The sequence below is a fragment of the Rhipicephalus microplus genome, chromosome 8 (genome assembly GCF_043290135.1).
Source record: "Rhipicephalus microplus isolate Deutch F79 chromosome 8, USDA_Rmic, whole genome shotgun sequence".
NCBI lineage: Eukaryota > Metazoa > Arthropoda > Arachnida > Ixodida > Ixodidae > Rhipicephalus > Rhipicephalus microplus.
Genome location: NC_134707.1, coordinates 68582031 through 68600253, shown reverse-complemented (window position 1 = coordinate 68600253; position 18223 = coordinate 68582031). Strand labels below are relative to the sequence as shown.

At 43.5% G+C, this 18223-nt stretch overlaps 1 protein-coding gene across 1 annotated transcript in view; it reads right to left on the bottom strand.

Annotated features, from left to right (window-relative positions):
• Positions 1–11267: 11267 nt before the first annotated feature.
• The window catches only part of LOC142768582 (uncharacterized), a 79601-nt gene continuing 72645 nt past the window's right edge, over positions 11268–18223 (bottom strand). The window contains exons 8-9 of the mRNA XM_075870577.1: positions 15091–15165; positions 11268–11454 (exon numbers count right to left, since the gene is read on the bottom strand). Coding sequence (XP_075726692.1) covers positions 11438–11454; positions 15091–15165 — 92 coding nt within the window. The 3' untranslated portion in view covers positions 11268–11437. The remainder of the gene's footprint in view (positions 11455–15090; positions 15166–18223) is intronic.

Genomic DNA, 18223 nt, shown 5'->3' with positions numbered 1-18223 from the left:
ACCTTGTCAGACCTGCCTTTCTTTTTCTTTCCTATGCAGGCATTGCATGTAAGGAAGGCAGTAACAGAGAGGTGATAGGTTGAGCTTCGGAAAACTAAATGCTGGCAGTGAGGCAATTCCACATCAAACATCCCAGCTATTTTGCCGACCATCCTAAATGTGTTCTGAAAAAAAATATTGTTCTCGTTTACTGTATTGAAAACAGCAAAATGCTAATATCTATCACAGAGAACAAATAATTAGGCCACTATAATGCCTTCTGTACTTCCCAGCATGTCGTCTGGGTGTTGTTTGTAAAAAGTAAAAAGAAGTATTTTAAAAATACTGCCTCTTCTACACCAAATTTGGTCTAGCCATTAGGTAAAGGATTGTGTGTAGTGCATGAAGCTCAGTAATATTAGTGCAATTTTCTTGCCACATCAAAAGCAAGGAAGCAGTTCTCCTCATATGGCAAGTTATATGATTACACTTTGTTTTAAAGAATAAATTAGTTTTTAAAGTTTCCTAATGATGGCTGTTTTCTGCATTTGATATACGAAAGCTTCTGTTCCAAAGTTTCCCATGGCCCTCACTGGGAGACTTCAAAAATCATTTTCCCTATTGAAACAAAAATTGTAATGATAACACTTGCCATATAACAAGAACTCTTTATTTGCTTTCAACTTACACATAAAAGTAATTTTCCATTGGACAAACACATAGTTCAAATTGCATCTCAATGTGGACAAAAACGATTATATAGTAATGTTTGTAATGAGGACCTAACAATATTTTTTTCGTGAAATATAACTTCTGTGGTATGAGTATTTGTGGCTCAAATATTCATAAAAAGTGCAGTATTGCCATACAAGAAATGCAAACAATAAATAGTTTGGCTGAATTCTTCAAAGCTGATATAGCAGATAAATTGCACTAATGTTACTCGGATTCAAATACTTTAAAGAAGCACCTTTACTTAATATGTAGATCAAATTTGATATAGCAAGAAAAAGCGGTACTTTTAAATTTTTCTCACAAATAACACCCGCACGACATTCTGCGAAATTCTGAAGGTACCCACGTGACCACTACTTTTTTCTCTTCAAAACATTTCTGGAAATAGCTATTTTCAGAAGAGTAAATTACCATCATTTTTTAAACTATACATCTGTGATGGTTGCCAGGCAGTATGGTTTGTATGTTTGGTGTAGAATAGCCCAGTGCGAAAAACAACAAATGTCTGAGCATCCTTTCACGCTCGGGCAATTTCGAAAGCATTTGGTTGTTAGCAGCAATTCAATTAGGCCGTTGTCTTTATGCTTAGGCCCAGAAACAAAACACAAGTAACCAAAGTAGTCCTAAGAGTCATGCAGTCTCACTGTTCCAAGGCTTGTGGAGCCAAATTTAGTGCAAGCTTCACCATTTTTTTGAAAATTCAGATTCAACCAACAGGTTTTGGAGGCACAGTGCATTCTCAGCTAAATTGTTTCACACCAGTCACTTAGATAAAAAGCGGCAAGTAGAGGCAAAAATACCATTTTAAAAGCATTGTAGGTAATAACGAAAAGGTCTGTTTTCTTTTTTTGTGTGGTGCTTTGCCTGAACACTCTGCTTTTTGTCGTATTGTTCATTGTCTAGTGAACATAGGCCTTAAAAACTAACATAAGCCATGTTGAGGTCGATTTCTTGGTTATAGTCATAGTAGCCATATTAAAAATTATGACTTCAAACTTGATTGTTCTTTTGAAAATTTTTTCTTGCATATTGATACTTCAGATTCTTTGTCAATTTTGTTATAAGAAAACGTGATGTCATAATAGGGTCACTTTTTGTAGAGTCGTTCAGTTTTACCTTACCTTTTACATTCCTAATAGAGCAGTTATTTTGAATATCGGTATTCAAAATGGAATGAGCATGCTGTATGTAGTAAGGTGTAAGCACTTACAGATAGCACATGCACCCAACTTTTCTGTTGGCAGTTTATTTCTGTTATTCTTGATTGATATGTGGGGATTCACGTCCCAAAACCATTATATGATTATGAGAGACGCCGTAGTGGAGGGCTCAGAAAATTTCGACTACTTCGAGTTCTTTAACGTGCACCCAAATCTGAGCACACGTGCCTACAGCATTTCTGCCTCCATCGGAAATGCAGCCGGGATTCGATACCGCGACCTGCGGGTGAGCACCCGAATTTCTGTTACTCTTGCTCCCCTATTTCTATGCAGTTCGGTTATAGTTGTCTGGCTTGCACAGAAGTTTATCGGCACTTGCCTGATCCTGCTTGCTTTGATGGTGATTTTAACCTTCATAATTTTCATAGGTTTACCTCTCAAAATTGTTCAAGATGCCAATTTTGTGCACAAACTGTATCGTATAACAGCAGCAGATGTAGATGCACACACTATTAAATGTGCATTGAGAGCTTTCACTGGTAGTTCCTAAAGTTTACTGTGCAGGAAGCATTTAAATCTTATTTCTCTAAGGACATATCAATAGATTATCTCTACCATTGAAAATCGTGACAACCTGGTTATTTTCACTGTGATAAGCATGCTGTTTTCTTTAATGTGGCAGAACTAATTTATACTCTTATTTCTTCTATTATTCACAGATGCATAAAATGAAGGATTGTGTGCCTTACATTTTCAGTTTAATTCTGTGAGTAATATTTCTTGTGCATGTGAACTAAGGTGCTAACATGTGTCTCTGACATTATTTGTGCCAATTAGTTACATTTCCAGGTGCCTATGAAGGCCACATAGGTTCTATGGCAGTGACCTCCCAAATCTACAGTGGTGCCGGAGCCTCAAGCAGCATTTCGGCAATCTCCACAAGGCGTTCATGAGATAAACACAGCGCCACACTTTCACAGTGCTATGATTATTATTTATGTTTAAAGATTTCATTCCAAGATTGCTGTTACATTCTGTTTTGTGCCACCATCCTTTGGCTTAGGTAGAGCTTGTGAAATTACGATGTAGTCACCTCATTTGTGCACCATCAACACTGCAATGTCGCTATTCACAGCTGAAGCATACAGACAAATAAAAAAAAATATATTGATTGTAGCAGGGCTGATGTGTATAATAATGCTTCTGCATTGCAAATAATAACTTTATAAATTCTGTAAGTCTTGCGTAGAACACTGCGTTATTGTGTTGCAATGTAACCACCATTTATGATCGCTAGCATGTTAATTTAGTAGCTTTGTAACGTATTTTAGTTAAAAGCTAGTTTTGCCTCCGCAACACGACAATTAGAAAGATGCCGGTGATTCAATCTCTCATCATGCGTATTTAGGAAATATTGTGATTTCTACACAGTATTGCATGTACTCAAGATGTGGACATCTATTCAATTTACACAATATATCGCTTTGCACTAGATTCGGACGTAACATGCACACATTTCTGTTTTTCTGCATGATAAGTCTTTTCATAAAATGCGGAGTCCGAATCATGCGTCTCTCCATAAAATGCGGAGTCCACATCATACGGCCTTCCTTAAAATGCGGAGTCCGCATCAACACGTCTTTCCATAAAATGCGGAGTCCTCATCATACGTCTTCCATATTCCAATAATTCTGTACTTGAGGTCTCCGCATCATACGGAACGTTTCAGTAGGGATACGTATGCCGTTACACGAGCCCTTCACCAGATCCGCTACTGATGTAGCGGATTTCATTCTTCATTACGATTATTCTGAGTCATGGTGCTCCTCATGAGTGGATCACTGACCGCGGCCGCTCTTTTCGATCTAAACTTCTACAATTTTGCTCTATCCACCACAAGTTCACTACAGCTTACTGCACACAAACCAACGGCCTCACCGAATGCCTCAACCACACCCTAAAAATGTGTTAGCGATGTACGTATCCAGAAATTACTAAGATTAGGACATCTATTTACCTTCCGTCACCTTCGCATACAACCTTTCACGTGATAATACAGCTGCATTTTCATCTTTTTGCCTACTGTTTGGTTATGACCCGTCTCTACCCATTGACACCATGCTCCAGTTTCACGCCACCTTATCGACTGCCTATGCTTGTGATGCCCTGGCCCGTGCCGAAATCGCCCGCCAAGTCACCCAGCATTGTTCATGTGCGTCGCAGCTTAACCAAGAGTGCTTATATTTGCCGGCACCACGATATGTAGCCCTCTCCGGGGTTTCTCGTCTTGATATGGTTACCATCGCGACGTGTAATTCTCTGCAAAAAAACTCATGTCCCGTTGTGTTGGCCCTTACCACTTCATATGCAAGGCCACTTGCGTGACCAATGAGATTGCTCCACTCCATACCATGTCAGCAACAGCTTCAGTGTCGAGTGATATAGTGGACGTCTCGTGACTCATACCATACTACTCACGCTCCGATGATTGAACGCACCGGACGGTGCTTCTGCAGCTGGCGGGTAATGTTACAGGCTAAGTATATACCTGAGAATAACAACGATAAATTGCGGAGGAGAACGTGCACGGACATATGCAGCGTTGTATGCATTTGCTCGCAAATATATACTTCGCTTATACTTTCTTAACCATAGCATCATCAGCTTATGAAGCATGAGAACGTGCACGGACAGCAGCAGCATTGTATGCGTTTTCTCGCAAATATATTCTTCGCATATACTTTCTTAACCATAACATCATCAGCTAATAAAGCATGATGTATCTCTAGAATTGTGTCCAAGAGGTGGAGAAGCTTGATGAGTGCCACGTTGAAAAGGAGTAGTGAGACCACGGCACCCTGTGGCGCACCTTTGTTAGTTCAAAAGTGAAAAAACTTTCTTCGTATGTTGGCTATCCCCAACATGACCATACAGTTGGTGACGAAAGCAAGCATAATGGCGTTTGTTTTGGTGCCACAGCCGATGCCTTCTAATTTACGAAGGATGCTTTCATGACTCACGCTGTGAAAGGGGCTCTTTACGTCCAGAGATCACTCTGTTGGCTCAAATGGAGGAGAATTTGTTTTCCTTTACCTCGAATAGGACGTCTTGTGTGGACATCACACGGAAGTGGAACGTGATGTTAAGGAAGTAATCATTTTTTCGAGGTGTGTAAGCCACTCATTGACCACCTGTTTATACAGTTTCCCTGGGTAAGGCGTAATGAAAACAGGGCGAAGATTCCCAATAAGAACAGGCATGTTAAGCTTGGGTTCCATGGACATATTTGCAAGATGTTCCAGCGCGCGAACAAAAAAAAATGACAGGGTAGACAGAAATAGCGCAGACTTCCAACTGACTTTATTTCAGAGTGGCAAGAATATATACTGCTAAAAAGGATTATAACAGAGCATGAAGGTAAAATGCAAGCCTAATCTACACATCAGTAACAAAACACGTGTGACGGATCCTCTATTGCCTCAAAGCCCAGCCAGGTGATCACCTTCAGCCTGTAATAAAGCAATCGATCATGTGCTTACACATTTATCTCCTAGCAAGTGTATTTTTTCGGCTTCAATAATTTCTCAGGTAAGCTGGTCCCTGTGACTTGCCAATATTGAGCACTGCTCAAAGAGAGGGGTGCACCCACAATCTCGGCAATGAATGCCAAGATGCCCTTGTACCACATAGTGCACAATGTTTCGGCGTTCTCGGAGGCGGTCATTTATGCACCTGCCGGTTCGCCCGACATAGATGCACCCACACGTCAGTGGAATCAAGTATACGACTCCGACTGCGCAAGGGAGGTACCGTGTCCGGTGCGCGACAGAGCACGAGGCAGAATTTTCACGAGGTGCATTGACCCGTTTGTAAAGCCGCTGCAATTTTTCCGGTGCAGAAAAAACCACAAGAACGTTGGTATCTTGAGCAATCTTTTTTAGCCTGTGTGAGACGTCATGCACGTAAGGCAGTACGACAGGCCGGCTCTTTCTCACACTGTTTCGCTTATTCGGTTTGTCGCCTCGCTTCAAGACAGTGACTAGCTTTTCCGCTACCTAAACGAGAACATGTGCGGGGTAACCAGTTTTGGTAAGCCACTCCACTTGTAGAGGATACATGGTCATCTCTGAGTGCTTCGAGGCTGTTGGTAGGTTGCCTTTAATACAGCATTCATTATAGTATTGAAGGAGTGCTGCCAATGCCAAGGGTGGCAGCTCAATAAGGTGCTAACTGGTGACTTTGTCTTTGCCTGAGCATGTATTGCGTGTCAGTTTAGGGATGACTGCATGTAACTAGACCTACGTAAAAGGTTAATATAGCTCTTCATTTGGTCCTCCTTTTTACTCCCAGGAAGTTGCACAGCTGCTAGAGGTAGCTTGCACGTTATGCAAGTGACATAACTTGGTCTCTTGTTCTTGCAGTAGCTGCTCTTCTGTGCTCTCATAGTTGTGGACGAGCCGTTGAACTGTACTCCTTTGTTGGGTTTAGGTGCGGGTGTCGTCAATCAGGGCTTGAAAATAGTGCCATGTGTTCTTTGTGCTCAGTGTCCCTTGAAGTTTCTTGCAAAAGAACCACCACATCTGACTAGCTTGCTGTTCTGCTACTGCTCTGCCTGCATTGTAAGCATGACATTCACCGTTTGAGCTTGCAGTGGAGCCTTTGCCGTCGCCATCGTTTCAGTAGTGATCGTCGAGCCTCCCATAAGTTAAGAAGATTATTATCAATAGCCGGGTTATCATCGTTGAATTGAATACCCTTGGTATGACTGGCAGCACCAGCAATTATCTGTTCAGCCAGGCTTCCATGTCATCAATGGTCGAGTCGTCATCAAGTTCTTTTCTGTGTGCGTTCCAGTTCATACGTTGGGCCTTTCCTGCCGTTAGACAACGGTGAGTCTGTTCGACATCAAATGAAATGATGAATGATGTGGTGGTTGCTGCCCTGAGTGTCGGAGAGTTCCGTCCCCGTTGCCATTTGCTCCTCTCGACAGAAGGTAAGCTCAGCATTAGTATCCCTGTGCACACTGTTGCCCACTCATGCTGGTTGGAGTAAGTCATTCCATAGCACCAAACCGTATTGCTGTACAACGTCGTGAACCCGTTCCTTTCTTGGTTGTGTTGTTGTACACCCCCCCCGCCAGCTAGATGTCGGGCATTGAAGTTTCCCACTATGACCACCCGATTGCCGTTTACCTTCTTGCGAAATTTGCGCACTAGTAGGTCATAGTGGTGGAACTGCTCTGGAGGCGAGCTGTAGAGGATAGCCTGGTACAGACTCTCTTGATTTTTTTTCAGTAGATTCTCGACCATGATGTGTTCGATATCGGAGTCCTCAATCTTTGGAACCTGAGCGGTCATTGTCTTCTTTGCCAGAATCACGGTGCGGGGTGTTTGAGCAAAAATACTGTAGTTAGGAATCTTGATTTCTTCTGTGTGGGTTTCCTGCAACGTGATTATGTCAGAATTGTTTGTTTTATTATATTCTTCCAGGCTTGCTGAACGAGGCTGTAAGATCTGCGATTCCAGTTCAAAATGCGGAGGGTAGGGAGTAGCTCACGCTGTTTGCATTTGGGAGCCGCCATTACGGCAGTTGGCTTCCGCCTGATGTCGGTCGTTTGGTGCTATCGGGGAAAGGTCCACTGCATAATCCAACCCAAGGTCTTGCGTTCTTTGCGTTTCGTTCCTGATTGTTCCGCCAGCAACCATTGAGTTGCAAAATTTTTGTGAACATAGGTCTTGAAGTTGTGCTGTTCAGTCATGAAGCCATCCAACTTCGCGTCGAGTGTGGTGACCATACGGGTCGGAAGCTCTACATTATCCATAAATTTTGTAACCACTGTCACTATGGCTCTGTCTACTGATGCGAGAAGTTTCGTGGTGAGGGTTTCTTTGAAAGCTAGGAGGCGTTGTTCAACGAGGTCGAGCATGTCCGCTTCCTGTGCTTGGAGCCATTCTTCTATTCGCTTCAATATGCCTGCTTCTACTTGTCTTAGAATCCTGTCCTCAAAATTGCGTTTCGCCTTCGGCTGTTGGTCGTTGTAGTACCATCTTCCGTAGTTCCTAAACTTTATTTTCTAGCTCATTGAAGGACGCTATCACGTCTGATAGAGACGTCTGAGGCGTTCGCGGTGTGTTGTGGACTGGTGCCGTTGCTTCCACGCACCTTGGCAGCGTAAGTGATTCGCTTAGCTAATCGAGACCACGATGGCGAGCGAGATGAAGAGCGCGGTGTTTCTTTAGAACTGCAGTGGCTTCAGCCGCAATCCTGGTGAAGTAAGGGGGCTTGTGTGCTGTCTGAGATGGTGGCTATTTCTAGCAATTCGTCGGGGCTGGAACTCCAGCGAAAGTCTCTGATGCGAGCATTGTCAAGCTGCTGTCGCCTAACTTAGTATGAAGGTGGACTGCTGCAGAGTTTCTTTTTACATTCTTTGCGGCGAGTCTCGTGGTGTTCGCCCAAATCTGGCATTTTGGTTGACAGTTATGGGCGTCTGCGATCCCTTGTCTGCCGCATTTGTAGCAGAAGTTGGCTTTAGAAGAGGGGCAGAGGTCCTGTCTGTGACCGATGTCGCCACACGTTCTGCAATACTGGACTAACTTGTGGTACGGCTTACATCTGCAGTTCCCACTCAAGTAGGTTACGTAAAAAGGGACGTGTTGTTCGTCGAAAGTAATAACTGCGACTGTGGAGGATCCGAGCATGCGTGCGCCAAGAACGCTGTATCTTAGGCCTACACGAAGTCCTACAAAAATCTGAAAATCTGCTGGGCTTGTGCCGGGTTCGAGGCCGTAGGTCACTCCACAGCACGCATCATCATGGTCTCGAATTTGCGAATTGACTTCATATATAATTGCTCCCAGTTGTATAGCACTTATGCTTTGCAGTTTGGAGGCTTGTCCAGTGATTGCTGTGCTTGCTAAAATCACATTCTCAACCTTCTGCACAGCACCCATACGTTATTGTGGAAGTCCTGCTTGGTGAAGCCACTGATCAATCTTTAAGTCATCAGTCATGCAATCTTGAAGCTATACAATCCTAAAGTCATCAGTCAGAAAGGGTCGCATGTTAGCTCTGTTTTGACACGTTAGTTTAGACGTGGTTTCTGGCTCAAAGGTTGCTTAGCTTTTTCTCCGGCTGGCTTATTGTCTTACTTGGCTGACCTGCTTTTACGGCCAACTTCTAGCCACTCAGTGTGACCTTGACCTGTCATTTTTCCAGTATTCGTGCCAAATGTTCAGTGTGGCGCTGTTCTTGAGGTACCTTCAATGTTTTCATCCTGATTTAAACTTGGGTTTTTTCGACATGAGCTATTTTTTCGACATGAGCTGTTTCAAGGTGTTGCGTGAGCGGCGCGCTCTTATGCTACGTCTCGCCAGTACGGGCTACTGGCGTCCAACACCTCTCACTGGCTCGGCCTCGTGCACGAGCGTTGTACGCGTGCCGCGTGGCCCTCTGGTCTTTGATGACGTCGTATTTCAGTGAACTGTATCAATATGTTTAGAGTACAGTATATAGAAAGAGTAATTTCGCTGCGTTTGGTGTAGCATCAAACAATGCCTTGCAACGGGAGGAATCCCAGGTTAACAAGCACGAGTGGTACCCAGGCACCGTTGGACATTGAAAACTACAGAAGCAGGAGCACAGGTGAGGCAGAACTACAGCCCTCAGTCTCCTAGCGGTCTGTCTTGTGTGCGAGAATAACTGAGCAATTTGGGCTTTGATGTGTGTGCCGTTGATCTAGATCAATTGGCTTTCGTTAACGGTCGCTGCCTCGCACCCGGTCACCACCCAAGGAATGGTCGTATACATGCACTCGAGATCCGTCTGAATGGCTAACTGTGGAATATCGGCCGCTCTGCTTAAACTGTCGCTGCATAAGTCATGTAATATGGTATTGTCACAACCATTGCGTTTCGCTTCAAAGCCAGTATGGTACTATAGTGGCACTGGGTGTCAGCTCATCACGCTGACACCCACTGCCATTTCCAGCCTCTTGCACCGATTACCGAAAACTATCGCTGACTGCCACCCTTTGAATCCTTCACCTTCAATGCCCTTGATAAGCAGAACAGCTGCTCACCGTCGCCTCGAAATCACCAGTCGCGTTTGCCGCCTGGACGTCGTCCCTCGTCCCCGTCTTCTCTACGACGACGCCCTACCTCCCCACCCAATCCTCATTAGGGAAACTGAGCGGTGCAACTCTTAGAGGTGGAGCTGCATCCTTGAATCTGACCTCAGATCCTGTCCTTGCACTGCCGTCGCAACAAAATTTAATCTAGATAGACGTTGGCGGCTGACTGTTTTTGCGCTTGCTGACAGTGGGGCGCATATTTCAATGATGAGTGCTCGACTTCGTCCCCACCTGAAAAAAGCGCTCACACGGCATGCGCCTGGCATTGATCGTGTCGCTGACGCAAGAAGTCTTGCCATCACAGATTTGTGCACGGCACAAATCACAATCGCCAATTTCGTCACATTAGTTTTGCTTGCAGTTATTGAGTAGTGTTCTAATGACGTAATTTTCAGATTGGATTTCTTGTCCAGTCATGCCGCTCTCATTGATTGTGCAACCGGCATTCTCCAATTTGAACTCTCTCGACTTGAGGCTGTGCCACCCTCGCCATCGCAGCGTTTGTGCATGGTCAAGTTCGGCTGCCACTACAAGCCACCACGTGTGTGACCTTGACGATATCGCCAGCTCTTCCTGACGGGGACTATACAGTGTCTCCATCAGCAGATGTGCTCTTGGCCCAAAGTGTTGCTGTGCCGAGTAACATCTAGACTATCGTTGACAAACGCATTCAGCTTCCACTCTTCAAATTTAGTAGTTCGACCCAAGTTCTCGCGGAAGACATTTTGCTAGACCACGTTTCCCCACACTGCATGTAACATCTTGATTAGATCCCTAAAACTGCTCGTCCTCTGTTGCAGCCAGCCGAGCGAACGCACCTGCCGACGAAACGACAATGATTGCCCCTAATCTTCTGTCCTGTCAGGCTACGAACCTCCACCAGGTTCTCTCGATTTACTAAGTTATGATCGACTGATGACCACACTTTAGGTCAAACGTCATTGGTGCTTCATCGAATGCATACCGGCGATGCTAGTCCAGTCAAACAGCTACCATATTGTATTTTCCAGTCCGACTATCAGGTCATAAAATGAGAACTCGAGAAGATGCTCTGGAAAGGAGCCATTGAGGCCTCTTCGAGTCAATGGCCATCACCTGTTGTTTTAGTCAAAAAAAAAGCATAGCAGCTGGCAATTTTGCGTTGAATATTGTGCCTTGAACAAAATAACAATATTTATCTTTATTTCTACTACGTCGTCGGACACACCAAAAGAAAGCATTATTTCACTCTTTGCTCAGTGCTATTTGTATATCAAGCCTATTCGTTTTGTCATCGGCTAGTTTTTATTGCTTCTATATATGTATTTATATACATAGCTCGCTTGTGAAGCAAGTGCCTTCACAAGCAGGTGATTTCATTTCACATGTGATTGCTGTTGCAATTTATGGTTGAGAAGCACCACTAAGATTTCTGTAAATGGAACTCCCATAGCCATCAAAACCGGCGCACACCTGAAGAAGAAGAAACACATGATTAAAATTCGATTAGGTACTAGCTAAACGAGAGTGTTAGCAAGCTCAAAAGTTGATATTTGTACTCACTGTTAAAATATACAGAGAAGATTAGGAAACAAGTACATCGCGGTGCCACAAAAGATCTCGATGAGGAGCACAAAAGACAGCATTAGCAACTTTACACCTGTCAATTACATTACATACATAATTAGTATGTAACTATTACAAACTAGCAGTGTGAGAAAAGAGACCCTCGAAACCCCGTCTGTTACTCATGTTCCTTATTTTGACTTTAGCAGCTTCCAACAAACTTGCCTTGGTGAAGAGATTTCTTTGTGTAGCCCATGTTCTTCGACACGATATTTGTATAATGTGCCAAAACTTCAGCTAGCTTAGCTTGGCAGGTACTGAGGAAACCGGGAAGCTCTCAGGCTTGTTCTGCAGTGGGCTTCAATGAAGTGGGATGAAGTGGACGCTTGAAGCAATAGGAGTGGCGGGAGCTTGCTTATTGGGGATTGGTGATGGTAGGTGAAATGAAGTGGGATGAATTTTAAATGAAGTGGCATAAAGTGGATGAGTCAAGTTTAGGTAGCGGCGGGAGCAAGCGAGGGCCTATTGTCTATTTGTGGGTGTAATAGAAATGAAGTGGGACAAAGTGAGACCGAAGGGGCATGAAGTGAGTCACTGATATAGGAGGACAGGTTGAAGAAATAGTGGGAAATCTGGGAATTGTGGTGCTTTGGGAAATTTGGGAGTCATTGCTTATTGGAAGTGGTAGGCGAAGTGGCCTGTCATTCGTCTGAAGGCTACATGGTAGCATACTACTAAGAGGGCATCAGCGGTGGAAAACAAGAATCAATCAGTCTTTTTTATTTAAATTGAAAAACAATGTCTCATATTCGGAAATATCAGAGCGATTATCTTCATTTGCGCCGCAGGGGAAACCTGAATTGAACGCCAAAGATGCGATAACTGTTGTGCATTCTCTACGATGCTGTATTCATTACTCTGCTTTGTATAGGCATCTTGCGCAGAAGGAAACAGTGACGCTGTTTTAGGCCAAACTGTTCATGCACGCCTCAGCTCTATGTCCTCTTTTGAAAGTAGGCATAGCTATTGCCACCAACAAGCTGAGAACAAAAGTAGAGTGTATCAATGACCAATGAGCTATGCGCGTTCAACAGGAACCACCTTTTGCTATGACAGCATTAGAACAAACCAATGAAACATGGGGCTCTTATCCACACGTTCGTGACATCATCCTCGGTTGCCGCGGTGGTCTAGTGACTAAGGCACTCGGCTGCTTACGCGAGGGTCGTGGGATCGAATCCCAGCTGCGACGGCAGCCTTCGCGACGGAGGCAACAAAGCTGTAGGCCCATGTGCTCAGATTTAGGTGCTTGTTAAGAAACCCAGGTGGTTGAAATTTGCGGAGTCTTTCACTCGTGCGTGTCTCATATACATGTGGTTCTTTTTGGACATTAAACCATGCATATTTAGTAGTGTAGCATCATCTTCGCCTGTTGTCATTCGATGCGATACATATTTTGTGATTGTGCGGCTTTCGAAGTGCACCGAAGCGGGAGCAGCTCGGAATGCTTGTCAATGCTTTATTGCGTTCTGTCGTTTGCACAGGGTGAACAAGCAACACGGTGAAAACTTGAAAAAATACCGCGATGCAGCCTTGTGGGTGGAACATATATTTAAATTTTTGCCGCCAGCGTCAGCGTCCCCGTCACTCACCGTATGATAAGTACACGTATGTAAATATACGAAAAAACAAGAGAGACAAAAATCAGGAACAGACTTCAGCGTGTCGAGTTGAACTTTGGACCATTGAGACGTGAGTGTGAAGCTTTACCACTGAGCTAAAGTGCAGCACGTTTCTCAACGTTCAAACAGCAAGGTATTTTTAGCTACCACTTACTGCTGGTGCCAGGTTTTTCGGGAAGGGGGGACTATCGTGTTTTAAGCAATATCAGCAAGATGGCGCACTAAGCGCGTCGTCACACGTCAGAACGCGGTGGCGCGTGCTCTCATATACCACGCGTACTTCACTCTGCGTAGAGGAGGGGATGGGCGCTGGATCAGACGCCTTTATCTTGCAGTGGGGAGGATCGCACGTCATGGCTAGCCTTTGGTTTTCAACGGAACGGCTCTGTTGTAGTTAGCGGGCGCACAAACGTCATTGCAATTGTTGCACGATCTGCGTTTGCGAAAAGAGCACGCTTTCCAGACACAGCGAAGTAACAACTGAGACACTTATTCGCGTTCAATTGTACATTTGAGTACGTGTTGTGCGTTATATGTGCGTGAGAAATGCGGGCACGTATCAGCCTGCTTTTATATGTGCGCGTGATTTTTCAGTTTGATCCTATCGCGTTCATTGCTCCGCCTTTGCGGCACAGCTGTGACATTATTTTTTTATATTCTCTAGTCCGCTGCATCTTTGAACCATTCTTCTATCTGAGGAAGTTTATTGTCCTTCATTTACACAACACTCATCACCCAAAGCTAGAATATACAACCTAAAGTGCCCATTAATATATAATCAGCTATAAAATTTTCTGGAATGCGTATTCCATCAATTGGACATCCATTAAAAATTATTATGCCTGGTTTCGGCACTACTATGTGTGTGCACACATCGAACTATGCCAAACGTGACTGTAATCATGCCGATAACAAACTCTAAATGCAATGAATTTGTACAGACAAATGCAACCTAAATTTTAGGTTGGTGTACGCCTCGGTGTGAATGTATGCTTCAGGACAACACTATTTTTAGTATGTCTATATGCTAACGTTGTCGATAAATTACGTGTAGGTTTTTTACATACGACGATCTATTTTACCTGAAGCGTGCTGGTGTAATAATGAATAAACCACACCACGTAAGTTGTGCAAACAACCACACAGGATGGTGCGGTAGCAATTGTTTACTGGGAAAGTATGCACAAATGTCTACGGAATATCTTATACTCTACATCATACATACACGAACGTTACATCAATTTTAAAAGCGTATTATCCATTGTCACCTGTTAAAAAAACGTGCGTCTTTCCTGAAACGTTACCCCAAATAAACTTTAAATTTAATTTACTGTTCGGTGCATCTTCTAACCTGCGTCTGCTGTGTGTCAGCTTAATAATTTACCTCTGAGCTATGTCAGGGCTCGAAACTCCTGCGAAAAAACAAACAAACTATGTGAGCTTTGTGGAGCAAGAAAATTGCATTACCATAAACATTATGTGGGGGCATCAGAGGAAAAAAAACAATCAAGCATGACAGAATGCGAATTTCGTAATTAGGTGTCACACATTTTGAGTTGTACGAGTGCGTAGGGCAATTATTCCCACCTATTGCAAAGAGCACAGCCATAAGTCATGGTCATCAGGTACCGAATAAACTATTGAAGCAGCGCGTACCTTCCAATTGTATTTGTATCAATATCCCCGAGACAGTTGTTGTTTGATTCTAACGTGGCACTTTTCCCGCTTTCACCGTCACTCTTCCATGCTTCGTGCGCACGCCTTTTGTTATATTACATAACCATCCAATTTAAGTAGTCACTGTGAAAACAAGGTTATGGTGCTGCCGTTGGGAAAGATTGTTTGCAAGATCAATACGTACGTCGCCCGCTACTTGTTGATTTGGATCGTGGTGGCGTAGAAGGAAGTGCTTTGTTAGCGAACAGCGACATCGATCCTGAAAGAAATGAAGACAAGGGGGACTATTCAAATGCAAAAAAAAAGTCAAGCACATGTTTAAACTTCATCTAGCTCTTATGTGAAGTATTTATCTAGTTTATAATCTTCTAAACCTCAGTGTGGCTGTTTGAGCGTATGCGCAATTCAGTATTGTACATTGCGAATGTATTGAATGTATTTATGTGGGCTGTCTTCTCGACTAATTCAAACTGGTCAGTGGAAGTAAATTAAGAAATAGTCAGAATAGAAAACTGAGGTGTTTCAGTGCACGCGATAAACTGATGAAACAAGGCATCGGATTTGTTCTTACATAAAAAGTGCGCGCTTACCAAAAACTAAAGGGGAAAAAAGCGTACATTGCAATGTCTCTAGTAAAATTGTCCGCATATATCTCTAACCAGGTGAATACCAAACGGAGTCACCCGCCGCGGTGGTCTAGTGGCTAAGATACTCGGCTGCTGACCCGCAGGTCACGTGATCGAATCCCGGCGGCGGCGGCTGAATTTCTGATGGAGGCGGAATTGTTGTAGGCCCATGTGCTCAAATTTCGGTGGACGTTAAAGAACCCCAGTTGGTCGAAATTTCCGGAGCCCTCCACTACGGCATCTCTCATAATTACATGGTGATTTTGGAACATTAAACCTTACATATCAATCAAAAGAACCAAACGGAGTCGCAAATTGAAAGACCTTTCACGTATCAAGTGCATTGTGCCATTACCCAGCCGGCATCAGTAGCTTGAATCTGAACATTACAGCTAGAGAAAAGTTACTTTTGCAAATTTTTCATAACTTATGTTTTCAAGTGTACAGTGAAATGGCACTAGTCTTGAATCAAGCAAGTTTGCTCATAGTAACCATAACTTAGCTGCACAAAACACGAAAGATGACTGTGCAAACTTTTTGTCTGTGTGTGTCTGTCCGTTTTTTTGTTGTTTTTTTATCATCAGGTCTACAATAGGTGGCTGAGGGTGCATGTAGTGAAATGCGGGGAGTGCTTTTCTTAATGAACATGGTACATTTCATGCGTATGAACTGAAATCTTAGTAACATCTGCTCTTTCTCGGTCATCAGCACATGTTACTCAGCGAAGACAAAATTTGCGCACCATCGCACCAGCGCTTTCGTTCTTTTCATTACGTGCACAAATAACCTGATGTAATACACATGCGTAACACTTTTTCGATTCTGCGTCGACCACAATGGTGTACTAGCTTACCGGAGAAGTAAAAATTTATTACTGAATATTTCTTTCTTTTGAATTTTGCATACGTCCTCAGAATAGCACTGTTGTCCGCAAATTTGGGTAAAGCAAGAATGTGAAACGATAGTTTTTGCAGCCGTATTTCATTACATGTTTTTTTTTTCGTTTGCAGTTAGATGAGAGTGCTTTGTTTAGAGCGTAATTGGAATTTTTCAGAGCATGATTGAATATTCCTATGGTTACACTCAATTATTCTGGGCAAATATCATTGCGCCTTCTGCTTATATTGTATGAAAGAGAAGCTTTCTTAATAAAAATCTTGTTCCAACTTGGCACTCTCTTCAACCATTTTTTTTTCAAAATTATGTTGCGCTGTTCTTACATGCATAAACGCTGATATGAGCTGTCAACAGTTCAGAGAGCAGGACTTGCAAAAAGTCGTTATTCGTAAATACTTGTCATCTGGTGGTTGCTGTTGATGTTATCTCGAGTGTGTTTTTATGAAACTTGAAAACGCTATTCTGGTTTCTTATCAATATACAAACGTTACCGCTTGCTAGGGGTTTATAACCGCATCACAGAAGCAGTGGTCTTTATACTGTGATTACAAGCGACAGGAGGAACCCTCGGGTGCGATAGCACTGGGCCTTGTAATAAATAGTTGCAATAGCAAAATACAACGTGAATAAGGGCGAAGCCTGACGAGGACAAAAGCAGGTGCCCTGTATTTGTCCCTGTTCACCTTGCCCACTCTTAGTTCAAGCATCATGAATAAAACGTACAGGTCCACGAGTGGATAATTATTCGAAATGGCGTAAAAGTAGCGCAAAAAGACGAAGACGTGTCTACCTATGTTAGACAGGCTGATGTTTAAACTGATGTCTTAGAGAGCATCAGTCTTCTTGGCGCGGCAAACCGCTAACGCACTTTGTCATGCACTGCGCTGAGTGTCGGTGTGAAGCGCTATTCTCCGTTACAGATATCTTGTTTAAACACCATGATCGGACGACAAGAAAACTTGCTGATGCTTTGCATATCAACGCGAGGAACACTATGTGCGTTAGGAACCATTTTGGTCCTATATTTTAAGCAAAAGGACAGTGACGGGGGTATAGTAGTATTTGTTTTAGTGAGTGACTGCATTGCAACTCCAAGTACTTCCCAAAAAGAAGGAGCTGCATCAGAATGAACCGTTACTCCCCTTTCAGTTACTCCTTCGGGGTTGAGCACTCACTCCCTCCCATCGCTCACCGAGAAGCAACCGTTACTTCCACATATTGCTCCCTGAAGACGAACGCTCAGTATTGACCATTACTCTCACGTGTTCGCAGTTACTCTCTGAGGACCAACAGCACACGCTTCCAGTTGCTCATTGTCGGAACGAATATTTATCTCAAGTATGCTTGCAGGCGCTGAACACATGGCCAGAGATACTTGGATGATCACTGCATGAGTGCTCGTTACACAAAAAATGCCAACACTGAAAGAAGAAGAAATACTTGATTATTTTTCTAGTGAGGCAACGAGTGAGCACACTTAGACGCAGGCTTCACCACACCACTGCCAAAACCACCGAAAGGCATATTAGATCAAACGTTTTGTGTGCCTTCCGTGGAAAATAATTGTCGTATTCCCAGCAAAGGGCAGTCTACGTCATCACGGGAGAAAAAAAGTCAACTTCTCTATATCTTAAGGGCTCGATTTGCGCAGGACTGCTGTTTTCATCAAGCTGTTTCATCAAGTGGTATGTCACCGCAAATATATGTGAATACCTCATTGCTGTAAAATGAAATGGAAGTGTGAGGTTTTACATGTATACTAGAATCACTGCATAACAGAGAATCACACACACC